The following is a 17,010-nucleotide window of genomic DNA, read 5'->3' on the forward strand; positions in this document are numbered from 1 at the left end:
CACCTGAACTTTACTTAGTAGACCTCAGAATCACCTGGACAGCTCATAAAGTGCATAGAGTCTCATACTCGAAGCAGGATAGGGTCCAGACCTTTGCATTGTCACCAAGTTCCTCAGATGGTTCAGATGCCACAAAGTTGGAAAACCACCACTATTATGAGCCACTTCTGTGAAGTGGCAGGAATCTCACACAGCATCCTGGATGGATCCTCCATTAAAGACAAACCCCAAAGTGGACAAAGCCCTCAGGCCCCTCCAAAATGTATCTAAGAATGCAGTGTGCCAGGCTTCCAACACGGTGTGGTACCCCTGCCATTCATGGTATAGAGCACACTTCTGCATCAGGGAACTAAACCAGACAGTGAGACTTGATCATTTGTACCCCTTGGAACTCACTGTGAGCTCAGAATTTCCCACAAACAGAACTAATTCTTCCTTGACCTAACAAAATAAGGACTTTCTCAGACCCTATAGAGTTCCCTTTTGAAGTAGAAACCAGTAATGAGCAGATAATAATAAAAACGCTTGTTTTTGCATCTATATGTACAACATTAAACTTATACCATAGCTCTAGGTCCTTAAGAAGCACTATTCTCTGAAAGAAAATATGAAAAACCTCTTTAATTCTGAGAAAATAAATATTCTGTTGATAAAACTTCTCTTATTTCACCCCTCTTTCTCTTTAAACACAGGGGGTGTTCATAAAGGACTTTGTCATGACATCCATCTTGCTGTCCTTTTATTAAAAGGGTGCCAATTTTTTAAAAAGTTTAATAGAAGTTTTGTATAAAAGATATTTGAGCTCTCAGCATATTTCACCTGATGCAGTCCCTGGTAATCACAATTGTCTTCTGGAAGGAGTCTTCATTCAGTGAGTGTGAAGAAATAAATGATCAGCAAGAGGACAGCAACAGGCCTGGGTCAGAGGCAGAGCAGCGAGGGGGTCCAGGGAGAGTATCTGGGGGACATAGTTCCTAGTGGCTGGGAGTGGTAGAATTTGCCATATCTAGCCTTGTGTTTCTTTCTGCTACACTGGTGTTTTTTTCTCCCCAGCTGAAGACTTGAATAAATATTTTGATTTTCTGTTATTGCCGACGATTACTGCATCTTCTTATTTAACTTATGTCTTCTTTCCAAGCGAGAATATCCAGGTTTCGGTTGGATCTATTTTAAGGTGAATTGATTAACCAGAATAATAATACATTCATATGTTTCTTTTTTAATTATTATTATTATTTTACTCTAAAATAGTTACAGAACACATGGAATAGAATCCCTAGTAAACCATGCTGTCTTTTGGATGTGTCTGTTTGTTCCATTCTTCCGTGATAGGGGAACCTGCCCCCAGACTACAGAATCAGCCTGATAGACATCGGCCTGGTGATCGAGTACCTGATGGGAGGGGCTTATCGCTGCAACTACACGCGAAAGCGCTTCCGGACGCTCTACCACAATCTCTTTGGCCCCAAGAGGGTGAGGCTGGCAGCAAATCCCATTTCCTGGACTCTGGGGAGGACTAGTGTGCAGTAGATTTGGAGTGCGGCTGCTTTGTCATCTCCAAGGGGGAGATCAGATGACAAGGCAATTGCCCTGCCTCTTCTTCCCTCTGCCGTCAAATCTGTTGAAAAAAGAAAAAAGAAAAAAAGGAATATGCTGGGTGTTACACTTCTTTCTTTTCCTCACTAGATCCAATTCAAACCAGAAACTGGCATTGAAAGTGAACCTTTTTTAGCTTTTCTACATGCTATGAATTGAGATGACATGCTCAACTTCTAAATAAGTCATTTTGTATATTAAAAAAGTAATTTTTCTCATTTAAAAAAAGTGAACCTTGGGCTTCCCTGGTGGTGCAGTGGTTGAGAGTCTGCCTGCCGATGCAGGGGACACGGGTTCGTGCCTCGGTCCGGGAAGATCCCACATGCCGCGGAGCGGCTGGGCCCGTGAGCCATGGCCGCTGAGCCTGTGCGTCCAAAGCCTGTGCTCTGCAACAGGAGAGGCCACAACAGAGAGAGGCCCGCGTACCGCAAAAAAAAAAAAAAAAAAAAGGTGAACCTTAATGATCAGAGAATAGTAATTATATTCAAATAATCTTATTATCTACCACATCACTTTTCAAGGTTTTTGCTCTTGGGATCTATTTATAAAAAATTATTGAGGACCCCCCCAAAGATTTTTATCTGTATGAGTTCCATCTTGTTCTATAATTTGCTGAGTTGCCTTCTCTTCCGTCTTGGTCTGTGCCTGTTTTGCACATCCCCAGCATCACCGGTGGTGCTACTGTGTGTGCTTACACTTTCCATGCCATGAGTGCCTTTTGCCGTCAGCACATGCCCCTCTGGTCCCACTCACCCTTGCTCTACTGGACAGCAGCAAAGAGAGATAACCAGCGTGAAGCATCTCAACATATAGTATTTCTGAATAATATCCCAAGTCTCCAGATAATAGAGGTCTTTCAGAGGTTTGGGAAACATCTCATAGTTTGACTGACTGTCTCATTGTTCACTCAAGTGCTTGATGTCATGGAGAGGTCGGCCTAGCGGGATGGTTTTAGGATGATGGAAGAAATCTTGGTCCACAAAAGAGATTATAAACCTGCAGGCTCTACCCTCGGGCAATCTCATTATGCCTCTCCAGTTTCCTAATTTTCTGTAATTTACCAAAATCACTAAATCCCTAATTCTCTTAGAATTTCTATAAAGAGTTTCCCCTGTGGTGTTTTATTTAGTGAAATGAATACATGCTGTGTGGTACAATAGATTTGTTCCATTACCTGTTTAAGATACATTAGGATTCTTTTCTTACCTCTATAAAGAAATCTAACTTTGTGCATAACATTTTTTTTAACAGCCCAAAGCCTTGAAACTGCTGGGAATGGAGGTAAGTGTTTGCTCAAATTATTAGTGTCAATTGTTTATTCTCTTTATTACACATTTCAAAATATATATATATATATAAGGTCATTCCAGTGGTAGAGCTTAGTACATGATTCTAAAATAAGGTGGTGAAATTTTTTCCAGTGTCGAGGGGGCAGGTCACAGTAGCTTTGAAAATTCTATCATGGGGTTATATTAGCATTGCAAACAAAAAAAAAAATCCTATTTGAAATACTGACTTGAAAACCAAGAAAGCGTATAAATTCCAGTAAGTGAAATCTATTCATGGAAGTTTACAAATGGCAACAGATCCAAAGACCAGAAATTCTTCACAAATGCATCTAATGAAGTATTCAGAAACTCAAGAAAGATTATCTGTCTCCCATCTTCTGTTCATGTGGTTATTATCGTATATCCAATTGCAAGTATAGGATGTCCTTGTCTTTTCAGTGGAAAGGGTAGTGCTGTCCATCATGAGGTACAAATAACCCTACTTGTAGAGGAAGAGAATGGACAAAAGTTAAAAAAAAAAAGCCCATTTAAAAATACTGTTCTAAAATTAAAGTATAACACTGACATGTTCCCATAGGACTGTGCTTATTCATTTATTATAACTTGTTTTAAAGTTAGGCATTCAGGGGCTTGTGAGTTCTTTTAGAATAGAAGCTAGGAAAAGACAGTTCATTTTTTCTGTATCTATTCCAGAGCTGGGCCAGTAGTAGACATACAAGAACTATTTACTGAATTGAGTGGATTCATTTCTAACTCCATCTCTGTATTTTTTCCCTAAAATTACAGGATGATGTTCCCTTGAGGCGAGGAAGAAAGACAACCAAGAAGCGTGAAGAAGAGGTGGACATTGACTTGGATGACCCTGAGATCAACCACTTCCCTTTCCCTTTTCATGAGCTGATGGTGTGGGCCGTCCTGATGAAGCGGCAGAAGATGGCCCTGTTCTTCTGGCAGCACGGCGAGGAGGCCATGGCCAAGGCCTTGGTGGCCTGTAAGCTCTGCAAAGCCATGGCCCACGAGGCTTCCGAGAACGACATGGTTGATGACATCTCCCAGGAGCTGAACCACAACTCCAGGTTGGACGGCCTAGCAAATGGTGTGGTCAGGGGAGAAGAAGGGAAGGTGGTCCCCAGATACAGGTTTTTTGAGCTATCCAATACTTCAAGGGGAGACAGAATCAACCCAATGGTGCACACAGAGGGCGGACACAAACAGTTAACATTTACAGTGCACAGTGCTAGATACAGAGGTACATACAGATACATAGATTTCATTTCATCCTCTCAACTGCCTCAAGAGGTAGGTCCCTTATGATGCATACTTTACACCTGAAGAAAATGAGACTCAGAGAATTTAAGTAACCTGTCCAAGATCACACACTTGTGGTTGACAAGGCCCAGCTCTGAACTGAGGTCTGTCACATTTAAGAAGACATACTGCACTCTGAGTTTTGGGTCTGCCTTCCACATCCATATGCCTTGAACTGGGGGCCTTGAGTGCAGGGATTGTGCTTCATTTGACTTACACCCCCAGTTCTAAACATGGTATCTGGCACACAGTAGATGCTTAATGGGTGTTGGCTGAATGAATGAATGAACAGACTAGACCCCATAAGGAACAACTAGACCACTCAGCAACCACCCTTTGTGGCTTGGCCAGTGGGTCCCCACTTTCATCATCTAAGTCTCCAAGATGGCCAAAAGACAGTTCCTCACATTCTCTCATTCAGGGACTTTGGCCAACTGGCCGTGGAGCTCCTGGACCAGTCCTACAAGCAGGATGAGCAGCTGGCCATGAAACTGCTGACGTATGAGCTGAAGAACTGGAGCAACGCCACATGCCTGCAGCTCGCAGTAGCTGCCAAGCACCGTGACTTCATCGCACACACATGCAGCCAGATGTTGCTCACGGACATGTGGATGGGTCGGCTCCGGATGCGCAAGAACTCAGGCCTCAAGGTCAGTGAGTCCAGAAGGCCCTGTTGGCTATGAGGGCCAGAGGGCTGGTGGGAGCTTTCCAAGCCAAATCTGCAGTGGTAGTGGGCATTCTCTTAACTCGGGAGGGTGGTTCTGAGCCCCAACTGTGCATCAGAATCTTCTGTATAATGGGTTGTTTTTTTGAATACAGAGACGAGGGCCTACCCCAAGTTCTGCTAAATCAGAACCTTTAGAGATGGCATGCCTAGACAGTAATATTCTCAGAAGATCCAAGGTGATGGTCACACAGGGGTACCATAGGAGGTATCATTTGCTCTGTCACAAGCCATGCTGCACCAGGAGACACTTACTTAGGCAACCTTTCACCTCCATGTGAGCCTGAACGCCTTGGCCCCTCCTTGGCACCATAAAGAGACATTGGCTCTTATCAGCTGTACTTTAGAAATTTTTTAAATGAAATAAGAATGAGATAGATTTATATGTAAAGATGTTGCTAAATAATCCTGATCTATTTTTCATTGAAGGAAAACAAGTTGCAGACCAACAGGTAGAGCCTGAGTCCATTTATTTGGTTTTTTTAAAGCATGTACATGTATAGTTCTATTTGTACAACTTCATTTTTTTATTAAAAAAAAATAGAAAGGATACACAGTAAATTGTTTGTAGTGGTTACCCCTGGGGTTGAAAGTATAAGAAATAGGATAATAAGTGGCTTTTGATTTTTTGTTTTCTTCAGTGTTTTACAAGCAAAACATTAAACTGAGAGAATTTTTTAAAAGACCAAAAAAATGGGAAGGGAAGATGGAAAGAATGTTTTAAAATGCTTTATCTGTTTAGAGTCTGTGGCTGTTACAACTGAAGCCAGCCAGGCTTATACTTACCTAGAACTACCTGCTCTAGGTAACTCTGAGGTCAGCCCAAAATAAAAGGGCCACCAGACCAGAGCAGTCTGCTGAGGCCACCCTGATTGAACCAGCAACCCTCCCCAACTCCACCCTTTCTGTGGGCTCTTGGCCCAGAGTCACAGAAGGGTTCCATGAAGTGGGTCATGGGCATTCCATCACTACACTGCAAACAATGCCAAGCCTGGCTCTCAGCTCTGAGGACAGGGTGTCATGTCCCCTGAAGACTGCCAGGCATGCCACCTGAGCGTTCCCAGGCCTGCCAGGCACCCTTAGTGAGGGTCACCACTCTCCCCTTTCCCTTAGCTGCTCTCAAGTCCCTGGGCACTCGAGCACAGACTGTCCCTGCCTCATTACTTGAGAATCATTTTTACTTATCCTTCATGGCCTCTCTTAGCCCCTCACCTTGGTATACTTTCTTCAGGGAGGGTTGTATTCAGAAGCCTTGTACACAGAACCATTTTAGGACTGAGGGAAGAGGTGAGAGAAGATTTAGGAAACACAAATCAGATGTCAGTATTATCATTCAGAAACTTGGTCCCTGGAAATAGAGAATGAAATTATTGCCCTCTCATGAGAAAAGCCAATGAATTTAGTGTCATCACGTGGAGATTTAAGCATGTGGTTTATAATGAGAGAAATACAGTGCTGAGCCTCCTGGGGCATTTGTGCAGAGGGACTCTCATAGTGATACAGAGCCCACGTGTGTGGGGGGGGGGTTTCTGTTGGATAGTAGCAAATGCTGGGGGATGCTTTAAAATGAATACAGTTTTCCTACATGGACTTTCTCAAGGTCAACTTAGGACAGTATTTTTTACAGAGATAACCAGGTGACACATAATCAGTTCCACTTGGCATATTAATAAATAAATGCCAGTGGACGTAAGTATGAACTGACTTCACAAAGTGCCATCAAGTGACTCAATGGGAATCTGGATTTTTTCCCATTTTTGCCTTGGGTAGAATCTTTTTCCTCTGTTTCCCTCATGCAAAGTAGGTGTTAATTGGACAAGATGTATTTGGATAAGATGCTTTGTTTCTCCAAGATCAGACTGAGCTACTGTGAGTTAACAGTTAACAGTTCCCAGTCATGTGGGCAGAAGTGACCCTCTTAGCATGGATGTTCTTAGTTATTCAGATATGCAGGTCCCCACTGTGGGCACACCCAACACTCATACACCCTCACATCACACACACACAGACCCCACCCCCCAGGCTCTCTGATTCTAAGCAACCACCCTTATCTGAATCCTTTAAATGTGATTATTATTATTATCATTATTATTACTTTAGGTAATTCTGGGAATTCTACTTCCTCCTTCAATTCTCAGCTTGGAGTTCAAGAACAAAGATGACATGCCCTATATGACTCAGGCCCAGGAAATTCACCTCCAAGAGAAGGAGCAAGAAGAACCGGAGAAGCCCACGAAGGAAAAAGACGAAGAGGACATGGAACTGACAGTAAGAAAAAAACTATTCAGTTATTGTCAGAGGGGAGAACCCCTAATCCACCTCTCCCATGGATATGGCTTAAGATTTAATAACTCTTGAGGTCAGCTTCCCACCAGGTACTTTCATTTAAGTATTGAGACCAGGTTATTACAAAAGTGTCCTCTCAGGGACTTCCCTGGCGGTCCAGTGGTTAAGACTCTGTGCTTCCAATGCAGGGGGCACAGGTTTGATCCCTGGTCGGGGAACTAATAAGGTCCCACATGCCTCATGGTGCAGCCAAGAAAAAATAAGTGTCCTCTCTGTGCACAAATAACATAACTAAAGGGACTGATTCGAATCCTTCAGCCAGGTAAGCGGCACTCAACAACCCAATGAAATTCAGAAGCAAGACACCCTGAATTTTCCAAACAGGCGACACTTTATAAACAACAGGTGATGTGGCAGTCTTAGCACACGAAGAAGGAAAGGGAATCTGATTTGGGAGCAGCTGGCGCCACTGAGCTGGAGCCGTTGTGCTGATCAGAAGCTAAGCCTTTATCTGTCTTCGAGGTCAGGCTCACAAATACAGCACTAATTGAATTTTGGGGTTTGTATGGAAGGCTTTTATTAGCTCTTCCTGGTATAATTATAGAGCATGGATGGTTTGTTCTGTAGGGGGAATGGGGCAGCTGGGCATGGGACAGCTTCCTGCAACCCCTGCTGGAGCAGCATGACTACCACTGGATTGTATCCAAAGTCTAAAAACATCACATGCTATTAAAGGGACAAACAAGGCTTCAGAGCTTTGGAGACATAAGGCAACAGCTCCACAGGACTTCCTGGATACCCCCCACCCTCCCCACCACCCTGACCAATTACTGTGACGAGCCAGAAGAAGCTGTTTGGGGAAAAAACAAAAATTGGTTTTGCTCAGGTGACAAAAGGCCTTGGCATTATTATCCTAAGTGGGACCACCCTGCGAATTGATTTTCCTCCAGATAAACACTATTTCCTTCAGTAGGTCCTTCCTAAAGATATATTTGCAGGCACATTCCCAGACCCAAGTACAACAGGGGCTATGCATCGGGCCACTCTTTGGATTGATTAATCATTCACTGCTTTTGACTCACTGAGTTCAAGTCCTATGTTTGCTTTCAGTTTCAGAATCCTTATATAAATTAGTGGAGGAGTCTGCTTTCCTCTATGACAGGATCAAATGACTGTCTTGCCTAAAGAACTTACCATAATTTTGGCCTCTGAACCCCTTCAAGGATAGGAAATGATATTTTGATCATTAGCAGAAACATTGGTAGTAGTAATACCAAATCTTCATTGAATGCTTCAGCAGAGGGGTAAAGAGTGTGCGCTCTGGAGCCAGAATCCTGCCCTGTCACCTACTCACTGTGGGACCTTGGGCACAGTTTCTTAACCTCTAACATGGGAATAATGACATTATTATTATTACTAGCTCACAGGTACATGTAAACTATGTAACAAGTGTGCATGTAACTAATGTAGACTGGTGCCTAGCACATGGTAGATGTTTGCTAATATACACCATAATATACACCATTGCTATAATGGTGCTAAATGCTTAACCATACACTTACTCATGGAATCCTCACAACAAGCCTACAAGGTAGGTACTATTGTTATACCATTTTATAGATGAGGAAGCTGAGGCTCAAGAGAGGTTAAATGGTCCAAGGTTACCCACCTAATTAGTTGCAAAGCCAGGATTAGAACCCAGGCATGCAGACTCCACTGGCCATGCTTTTACCTGATAAAGCTAAGGGATGCAAAGAATTTCTTCCTAGTCTCAAATGTAGGAGCTCAGCTAGTTTGGTCCACCACGTAGTAGAAAGAATCCAGTAGGGACGCATGGGCCTCCTGTGTCAAGTATGACATGGCCTTGACATTGGTGTACATCCTAGGAAGGCTCAAAGAAGGAACCTAGGAAGGTAGCCAGAAGCTAAAGCAGTATCTTTCTGGTGGGTCTGAAGGAAGATAACAAAAGAGGCAGCTGCCTCTCCTGCTCAGTCCAGAGTTTTGAGGATCTGATCTTTCAAGAAGCCACAATAAAAGATGCATCTCTGGACTAAGAGCAGTCTACTTCCCAAATAGCCCCCGCCGTTGTCTACTGAGAACCCAAGTAGAAGACACCACAACAGCGTTACTGCCTGAGCTGATTCTCCATAGGCTGAAACAGCAGGGAGAAGGAAAGGAAGGAAAGGACTTATGGGCTGGCAAAGTCAGGGTTGGACAGCACTTGTTTTTAAGGTGGCACTTTCTTTCACCCTAATGACAAATTCTGTTACTGCTGGACCACTGGTCTCAGCTCACCCCAGACAGGATTGGAGAATACAGCTTGTTGACAACTCCACTCCCTTCATAGCATTGATATTTGAGCTTCTGTGTTAAACCAATATATCCTCTCTTGGAATGGAACATTTTCCCTTGGCCCTTCCAAAATTATACATGGAATATCAGCTTCAGTTTGCTTCACTTTAGTAGCCTTTAATAGCTTAGTTCACCTCAAAGGATCTTTCCCAGACTTGACATCTGTGTCTAGCCAGCAAAGATTCTGAAATCCATATCATGCAGTCATGTCTGTATTTGACCCTGTTACAATCTGCTTTAAGAAATGTAGGCTAAGGAAATGTTTGACTACTGGGAAAAGAAATCAACAAAATCAGCAAGTTACGCTGCTTAAGCTGGAATTAATGAAATGTCGAAAATGCTTTACTTAAACCATGAAAGACAAGCCTCTTAAAAATGCACTCACTTTGAAATATTTTTGAACAATAAAGGCAAAATAGATTGTTCTGTTTTTCACTTTGTTTTACCTGCCTTGCTAGGTAAGTGTCTTGAATTTTTCCTAATAAAGCCTCAACACATCCACGGACCCAGGGCATTGTTACAACTCTGTTGGGAAAGCCACCGTCCCTAGAGGTTACCCCAAGATGCCATTCTCCAAGATGCCTAAAACCCTCCAAGCTGCCTTTACTCTCATCTAATTGTGTACCCAAATGGTCTTGTATTATTGAGCATATAAATAAGCAGAATAGAAGTAGGATAATTATGTTACATATATTATAAATTATAGAAGAGAAATATGTAACTTCAGAGTTTCCTGAGGTCGATGATCGATATTTATAGAACCCTATTGCTGTCTAGTGTGCTATATCCATCACAAAGATTGACTCAGCTCACTGATCAAAATAAATTCTTAGATGGGCCATAGTATGGAATCTTACCTATTCATTAGTTCAAGGTACTTTTCCAGCCAGAGAGTCCATAAAGGAATGGAAGTTACCCTTTCCCGAAATCCTATGGTTACAGGTAAATCATTTGTTGATTGTTACATATTTGAGTAAAGTGGATATTTGAGGCAATGACAAAAATAGTTGAAACTAATATATCTATATTGTGGGTAAGGTAGTTTGAAACCAGAATTATCTAGTTGTTGTCTCTGTTATCAACTTCAAGGTAAATTATTTTGGTAATTAGATCTGCAACTTTAAACCCATATTCCTATACTTTTTCTTCTCCCAAATTCTTATCTGTCTTCAGTAGTTATAAGGTTTTACCCTGTTCTCACACTTAATAAAAATTTCATTTCCCAAACATTGTAGAACGAACCTTGCTTAGAACAATATGGAAAGAATTAAAGCCAAGAAATTGTGCTGTAATAGGTGCCTAATATCATACTTTTTTTTTCTTGTGAGAGATCCCAACTAGATCATTTCAGTCACGAGTACCCGAGAAGGTCTTAGTTCACTTTAAAGACCAGCTAATCTTTACCGAGCACTTATTACGTTCCAGATGCCGATTGATTTGTAAACCTACCCTCTATCAGGTGCTATTACTACCCTTATTTTACAGTTAAAGAAACTAAGTCTCAGAGAGGTTAAAAGAGTTGCCCAAGGTGCCACAGATTCTGAGTGTCCAGGGTAGGACCCAGTCCCTTTCTGTGTCCGCTTTTTCTCAAGTTCTGCCTTTTTTGTGATGTTTAATTGTTGTTGCCGCTTCTCCTGTCAGAAATGAGGAGGAAATAGTGAATTCTTAAGGAGACCTGTAATAACTTGGGAGATTAGGGCCTTTTCTGGTCAGCCCTGACTTCCAGTCCCATCTGGTTGACTCTGCCACGCAGAGGAAGGCAGTGTGCCCAGGAATCACCAAACTAGCACCAGCAGTAATTCAGGCTTTACAGGGTTTGAAATCAGGGAACCGAGGCATATGCCTAGGAGTTGGGTAGACATTCCTAAGTTCAGGCACTACAGATAACTTAACCTCTTGAATATTCAACACCTTCGGATAAATAAGGTATTACTAGTCCAATTTACCCTTGACTTAAGAGTCGTTAGCATGAGTAGAGAACCCAGACCTGCCTGTTTCATGATACATAAAGGGAGAGAGGGGTTGGGAGGAATGATAGATTCCTGGCCTTTCCAGGTTACGCTCTTTCTGTCTCTCAGAACTCTGGGTATCTTCCAACAGCTCATCTTCCAGAGGTTCCAGGCTGGAAGAGAAGAGAATGGTCAAGAAGTATCCCTAAGGCCTTCCATCCCAGGGAAAGGATACATAGATTCTATGTATAATGCAAATGCACACTTAGGGAAGGCACAATCTCTAAATCTCTGGGGGCCCTGAACAAAGCTGTTAGGTTCTATAAACACACTTTCCCCATCTATAAAATGAGATACATGTTGAAACATGTTCTGCAGAACCCTGCTGTGATGGTATTGGTTCTCTTCCACTGTAGGCAATGTTGGGACGAAACAACGGGGAGTCCTCCAGGAAGAAGGATGAAGAGGAAGTTCAGAGCAGACACCGGTTAATCCCCCTGGGCAGAAAAATCTATGAATTCTACAATGCACCCATTGTGAAGTTCTGGTTCTACACTGTAAGCATCTTTCCTTTTCTCCTTTTATTAAAGGAGAAAAGGCTACAAAGAGTCAATGTCAGTTTCTCACACACCTGGGTGGTTTCTTCTACAAGTCATTATATAAAGACCATACAGGCAGGAATAATGGCTCTGTGACCTTGCTTTTTCCTGTAGCTTTGCAAGATTTGTGGAGTCTGTGAGGCAGCTTCCACAGCTTCTACATTTCTCCTCCTTGCAGAAAAGAAAGGAAATGGTAAAAGTGAGAACTAGCAGAATAGAGGTGAGATGAATATGAGTCTAGTCTAGAAGGGAAGTAGAGGTCCTTCTACAAAACGCTTCCCTTTTCTGGATGGATGAGCAATGGATCAGAGTTGCCCATTTTAGACACCAGCCCTGGGTTTGGGGGGACATTTGGTGGGTAAGGGCTGAGCAGAGTGTTAAAAGGAAAACCACTAAAGATGGGGATCAGAAGTGTGTAATTACTCCCAATCCGGTATGTCATCAAACAACCTTTCTTGCTCTGACACCGTTAAACAACATGCAAACCAAAGCAGCAAAAAACATGCAAAGCAACCTACAATCACAGCAAATACTGTCCAGTAAGCACACCCTGCAAATATTTTCTGCCCACAAGATAAAAGATTATCCCTGAAATAGCCTCCTCATATGGGAGAAATGGCCCGTCTGCCCCTGTTTTTCATGATGTTTTAAGCTTAAGGTGAGCTTTGACCCAGGTCGTCTCTGCTGCTCTCCAGCCAACGGTGGAGCTGTGCCAGATGAAAGGTAGTGCATCTGTATTTTTGGCCTTTTTCACAACCAGCTCCACACCAGTCACTTGAGTCAGCAACAGGATAATCTGAGTCTGAGGCTGAGATGACGCAAATGACCAGATGAGGTCCTTTTTGTGTGGTCCTGTATGCTAACACTCAACGCTGGCTTTAAGCCAGCCTTTCCCAGCCTCTGCACGATTGACATGTGGGGCGTAATAATTCTTTGTTGAGGAGGGCTGTCCATGTGCAGCAGCATCCCCAGCCTCTGTCCACTAGATGCCAGTAGCAGTCTCCAGCCCCCAAGTAGGAAACCAAAATGTCTCCAGACATTGCCAAATGTCTCCTTGTGGGGTAAAACTGCCACAAGTTGAAAACCAATACTTTAAAGTTTGGTCTTCAAAGAGGATGGGAAATTATTAAAATACAAATATGATCTTTTTAGTGAAGTAAAAATTTAAAGTTTAAATTTATTAGCATTAAAAAAAATCCTTCCCCCCTCCCCAAAAAAATAACTAAGGCATGCAGAAATCATTTCTATTTATCTATTGCATGCAGATATACACTATTTTTACCTTGCAGAAAACAACAGAGTGGTGGCAAGCATGGACTTTGCAGTCAGACAGCCTAAGTAGAAATCCTGTCTGGGCCTCTTTATTATTGTGTCATCTTAAGCAAGTTACTTTAGCACTACGTTCCCAGTTTTCTTAAGATGGGGATAGTAATAGTACCTACTTTATAAGGTTTGGTAAAGATTAACTGTGTTAAAATATGTAAAGCACTTAGAACAGGGCCTGGAACACGTAAGCACAATATAAATGTAACTTGTTATTTCTAGGCTGGTCCCATTGCAGAGCAAAGGTCAGTGTTTTATTCATCCACCCAGGCAACAATGATAAACTATCATTTATTGAATACCTACCTTTCTCTTATATTAGACTGCTTTAATTGTCTAGGACAGAGCGTGGCAAACTACAGCTAACAGGCCAGACCCAGCCCACTGCCCATTATTGTGGCCCGTGAGCTAACAATGTTTTTTACATTTTTAAAGAGTTGAAATAAAATCTACTGAAGACTAATTTGTGACACATGAAAATTACATGAAATTCACATGTAATTCATGTGTCCATAAAAAAGTTTTCCTGGAATACAGCCAAACTCATTCATTTACCTATAGTGTGGGTGCTTTTGTGCTACAACTGTTGAGTTGATTACTTGCGATAGAGACCATCTGGACCACAAAGCCTTAAAAATTATCTGGTCCTTTACAGAAAATGTTTACAGACTCCTGATCTAGAGCATGAAAGAAACCAGTAGTAGTATCAAGAATTATCTATCACCTTTACAAATAGAATACTAGCATCTCTTACCCTTCCAAGGCATCTCTTTTTTTCTTTGTCTGAGTTCAGTATTAATTTTACTTCCTTGATTCCTCTAGTCCCCATTTACTCAGCTGAGGCAATTTGTTAGCCCAGAATGTTTTTAAATCACAGATGCCTTGCCAGTGGTTCTGAGCCTTGGCTACGCATTAGAATCACCTGGAGTGCTTAAAAAAAAACAAACCTGAGTTCTATTTAATCGATACGTTTATCTACTTAAAAAGATGCCTGGGTTCTTTTCCTGGAGATTCTGTTGACATTGTTCTGGGGCACAGCCAGGACATCAGGATATTTCAAAGCTCCCAAGTGGTTGTAATGAGTAGCCAGGGATGAGAACCACTGCCCTAGACAAAGGGCTGAGTTTTCAGCCTGGTATTTCCAAAACTTCCATGATGATAAGGGATTGTGTTAGAAATGCAAATTCCTGGCCCTATCACAGACCCACTAAATGAAATCTCCAGGGAGGAGCCGGAGCGGTTGTGTTTAACAAGCTTCCCAGGTGAGTCTTGTGGTCTGGGAAGCTTGGGGCATACTGCTTTTCTTGTACCATATACTGCAGGTTGTAAGGCTGTCCCTTTGAGAAGTGGGGCCCACGTGTCCAGCTCCCTTTTGTATGGCTGACTGGTTACCCTCCACAAACCCATCAGACTGGATGCTCCAGTCATGTCTGATTGTGTTTCCACAATGATTTTCAGAAATCCATATGTATTGACAAAGCCTCAAAGAAGTAAATGGAGATGCGGAGTGTCAATCTTTAAAGTCCCCAGAGATGCTTAACAGTAAAATGCAGCTTTAGATCAAAGGGCCCATTTGCTTTTGGTTGTGTTTTTTTCTGTAAGAGTAGTTCCCAACTTGATTTCCCAAAGTGTCCCCTTCTACACTCCCAAGGTTCTGAAAGGTAGGACACACCTCACTTCCACATAACCTCACTTCCATGTCTTAGCAAGTTTCCAGAGGAGCAGGTTGAGTCCTCTTCTGTTCCAAGAATAAAGGAGGCAGGGATCCAACTGGCTCCCAGACCAGTTTGTGGTGAGGGCCTGTTTCAAGTGCCCAGCTGGAGAGGATGCCAGTTCAAGGTGCAAAGTGGTGCCAGGTCAGAGGGCACCGGGTGTGCTCTGGGCTTCTCCAGCAGGAACAGACTCCTTCCTCTGCTAACACGATGGGCCCCTCCACGCTCTAGTGGCAGTAGGAAAAGGCCTGGGAAGAAGCGGGGATGGCCAGGCCCCACCAGGGATCCCCAGGCAGCTTCAGCAGGCTTTGGTGCTCGCATTTCATACTTTAGGAGTCAGGCACCTTGGTTAATGGTAAATTTATAAAAATATATAAGCAAATAAAATACAAATTCTTATAGGATTCCCACTAACTTAAGAATCACAAGGTTCTGTTTCTTTTCGAAGCTATGGCATTCTACACACAGCTTGTTAAAGCTTACAGAATATATATGTGTGTGTATATGTGAATATATATTCACACACACACACACACATTAAAGCATGTCATGTTAGGGTTATCTGCAGCAAGGCCCCATGAATGTTAGCGAGTTCTAAGATAGGTTTCTTCCAAGGCAGCATCCAGTCCTCTGTTGTACCACTGAAACATGTTTAAAGCCCTATTTTTGGAAGTCCGTATTTTGAGAGTTGTCCCAAAATATTATATTGTAGCTTGTTTATGGAAAGAAAAGCATTGTAGAGTAACTGATTTAAAAAATAGGCAGGAGCTAAAAAGGATGTTCGTGGAGGAGGCATAAGCAATGAGGTCAATTTAAAAAAGAAAAAAGAAGAAGAGAGGTATGAGTAGTTAAGGGGGGTAAAAAAGGAAGGAAGGACTGAGGTAAGAGGAGGCGAGAGGCATAGAAGTTTCTTGAAAAAAGAGGTGTATAATAATATCAGTCACCATTCATTGGGCCTCTATACTGTATCAGGAGGTAGATGCATATTCCCCTCCCCCATCCTTCTGAAAGCTCTACAGGGTCGGTAGCAAACATCTCCATTTCACAGAAGGGAGGCCCAGGCAGGCGAAGTGATTTTACACAAAAAGATACAGCTGGGATGTACTTGAGCCAGGATTTAAATCCAAGTTTCACTGACTTTGCGTCTACATTCCTTCCACCAACACTAGTCCTTCTGCCAAACAAGTACATTAGACCTGTGTTCAGAGGAGAGAGGCAGATTGAAGGGGTTATTTAAGTACTGAAATGAAGAGGTTCTGGAAGAGTTGTGTGTGTGTCACTGGGCCTACCTGTGACAAGAGAAGATAACGCTTTGGAATGTTTTGTAATGAACTGAGTAAAATGACAAAACCTGGGCAGTTAACAAGGCCCACTGGAAGCAGTGGAATTTGGTCCAACAAAGAGAAGGAAGCAACTAGAAAGAGAGAAGGATTTCAGGTCAGAAGGAGGCTAAGAGCATATTTCACCGTTTATCCACTGAAGTCCTTTCCTTGTGTTTTGTAAAATACAGAACTCACAGGGACTAGAGAGTGGATGCCAGTGTATAATGGTAAACAGGAACCATATGAAACGATTTACACTCTAAACACCATCCTACACGCTTTCATATTGAGTAGACTCTTTTCAGGTGAGGTTTTTCACAACATGCTAATGATCCCGAAGAGGGTGGGGTAGGAACTGAGGCATGGTTATAAATGGTGGTCCTTGGGCGGGGCGTATACCAAAGTGAATCTCTCAGGATGGGGAGGAGGTCTGCTGATCCTCCAGCATCTATGCAGCTGCCGTCTCACTTTCATACGTGATCTCAATTCAACTCTGATATATGCCCACCCTTCAAGAGATGAAAAGTTATATCTCTGTGTCTATAAATCC

At 42.6% G+C, this 17,010-nt stretch overlaps 1 protein-coding gene across 21 annotated transcripts in view; it reads left to right on the forward strand.

Moving 5' to 3' along the window:
* TRPM3 (transient receptor potential cation channel subfamily M member 3) overlaps window positions 1-17,010 on the forward strand; it is a gene marked incomplete at both ends in the record, with an annotated part of 787,829 nt that overhangs the window by 704,251 nt on the left and 66,568 nt on the right. For 6 of the 21 annotated variants that reach the window (XM_082657218.1, XM_082657236.1, XM_082657229.1 and 3 more), the window contains 7 exons: window positions 1,139-1,174; window positions 1,333-1,473; window positions 2,848-2,877; window positions 3,672-3,961; window positions 4,615-4,843; window positions 7,018-7,185; window positions 11,921-12,061. In XM_082657218.1, coding sequence (XP_082513344.1) covers window positions 1,139-1,174; window positions 1,333-1,473; window positions 2,848-2,877; window positions 3,672-3,961; window positions 4,615-4,843; window positions 7,018-7,185; window positions 11,921-12,061 — 1,035 coding nt within the window. The remainder of the gene's footprint in view (window positions 1-1,138; window positions 1,175-1,332; window positions 1,474-2,847; window positions 2,878-3,671; window positions 3,962-4,614; window positions 4,844-7,017; window positions 7,186-11,920; window positions 12,062-17,010) is intronic. The other 15 variants (XM_082657237.1, XM_082657220.1, XM_082657232.1 and 12 more) reach the window with 4 other exon arrangements.

Source organism: Grampus griseus (genome assembly GCF_964374135.1).
Source record: "Grampus griseus genome assembly, chromosome: 6".
Classification (NCBI taxonomy): Eukaryota; Metazoa; Chordata; class Mammalia; order Artiodactyla; family Delphinidae; genus Grampus; species Grampus griseus.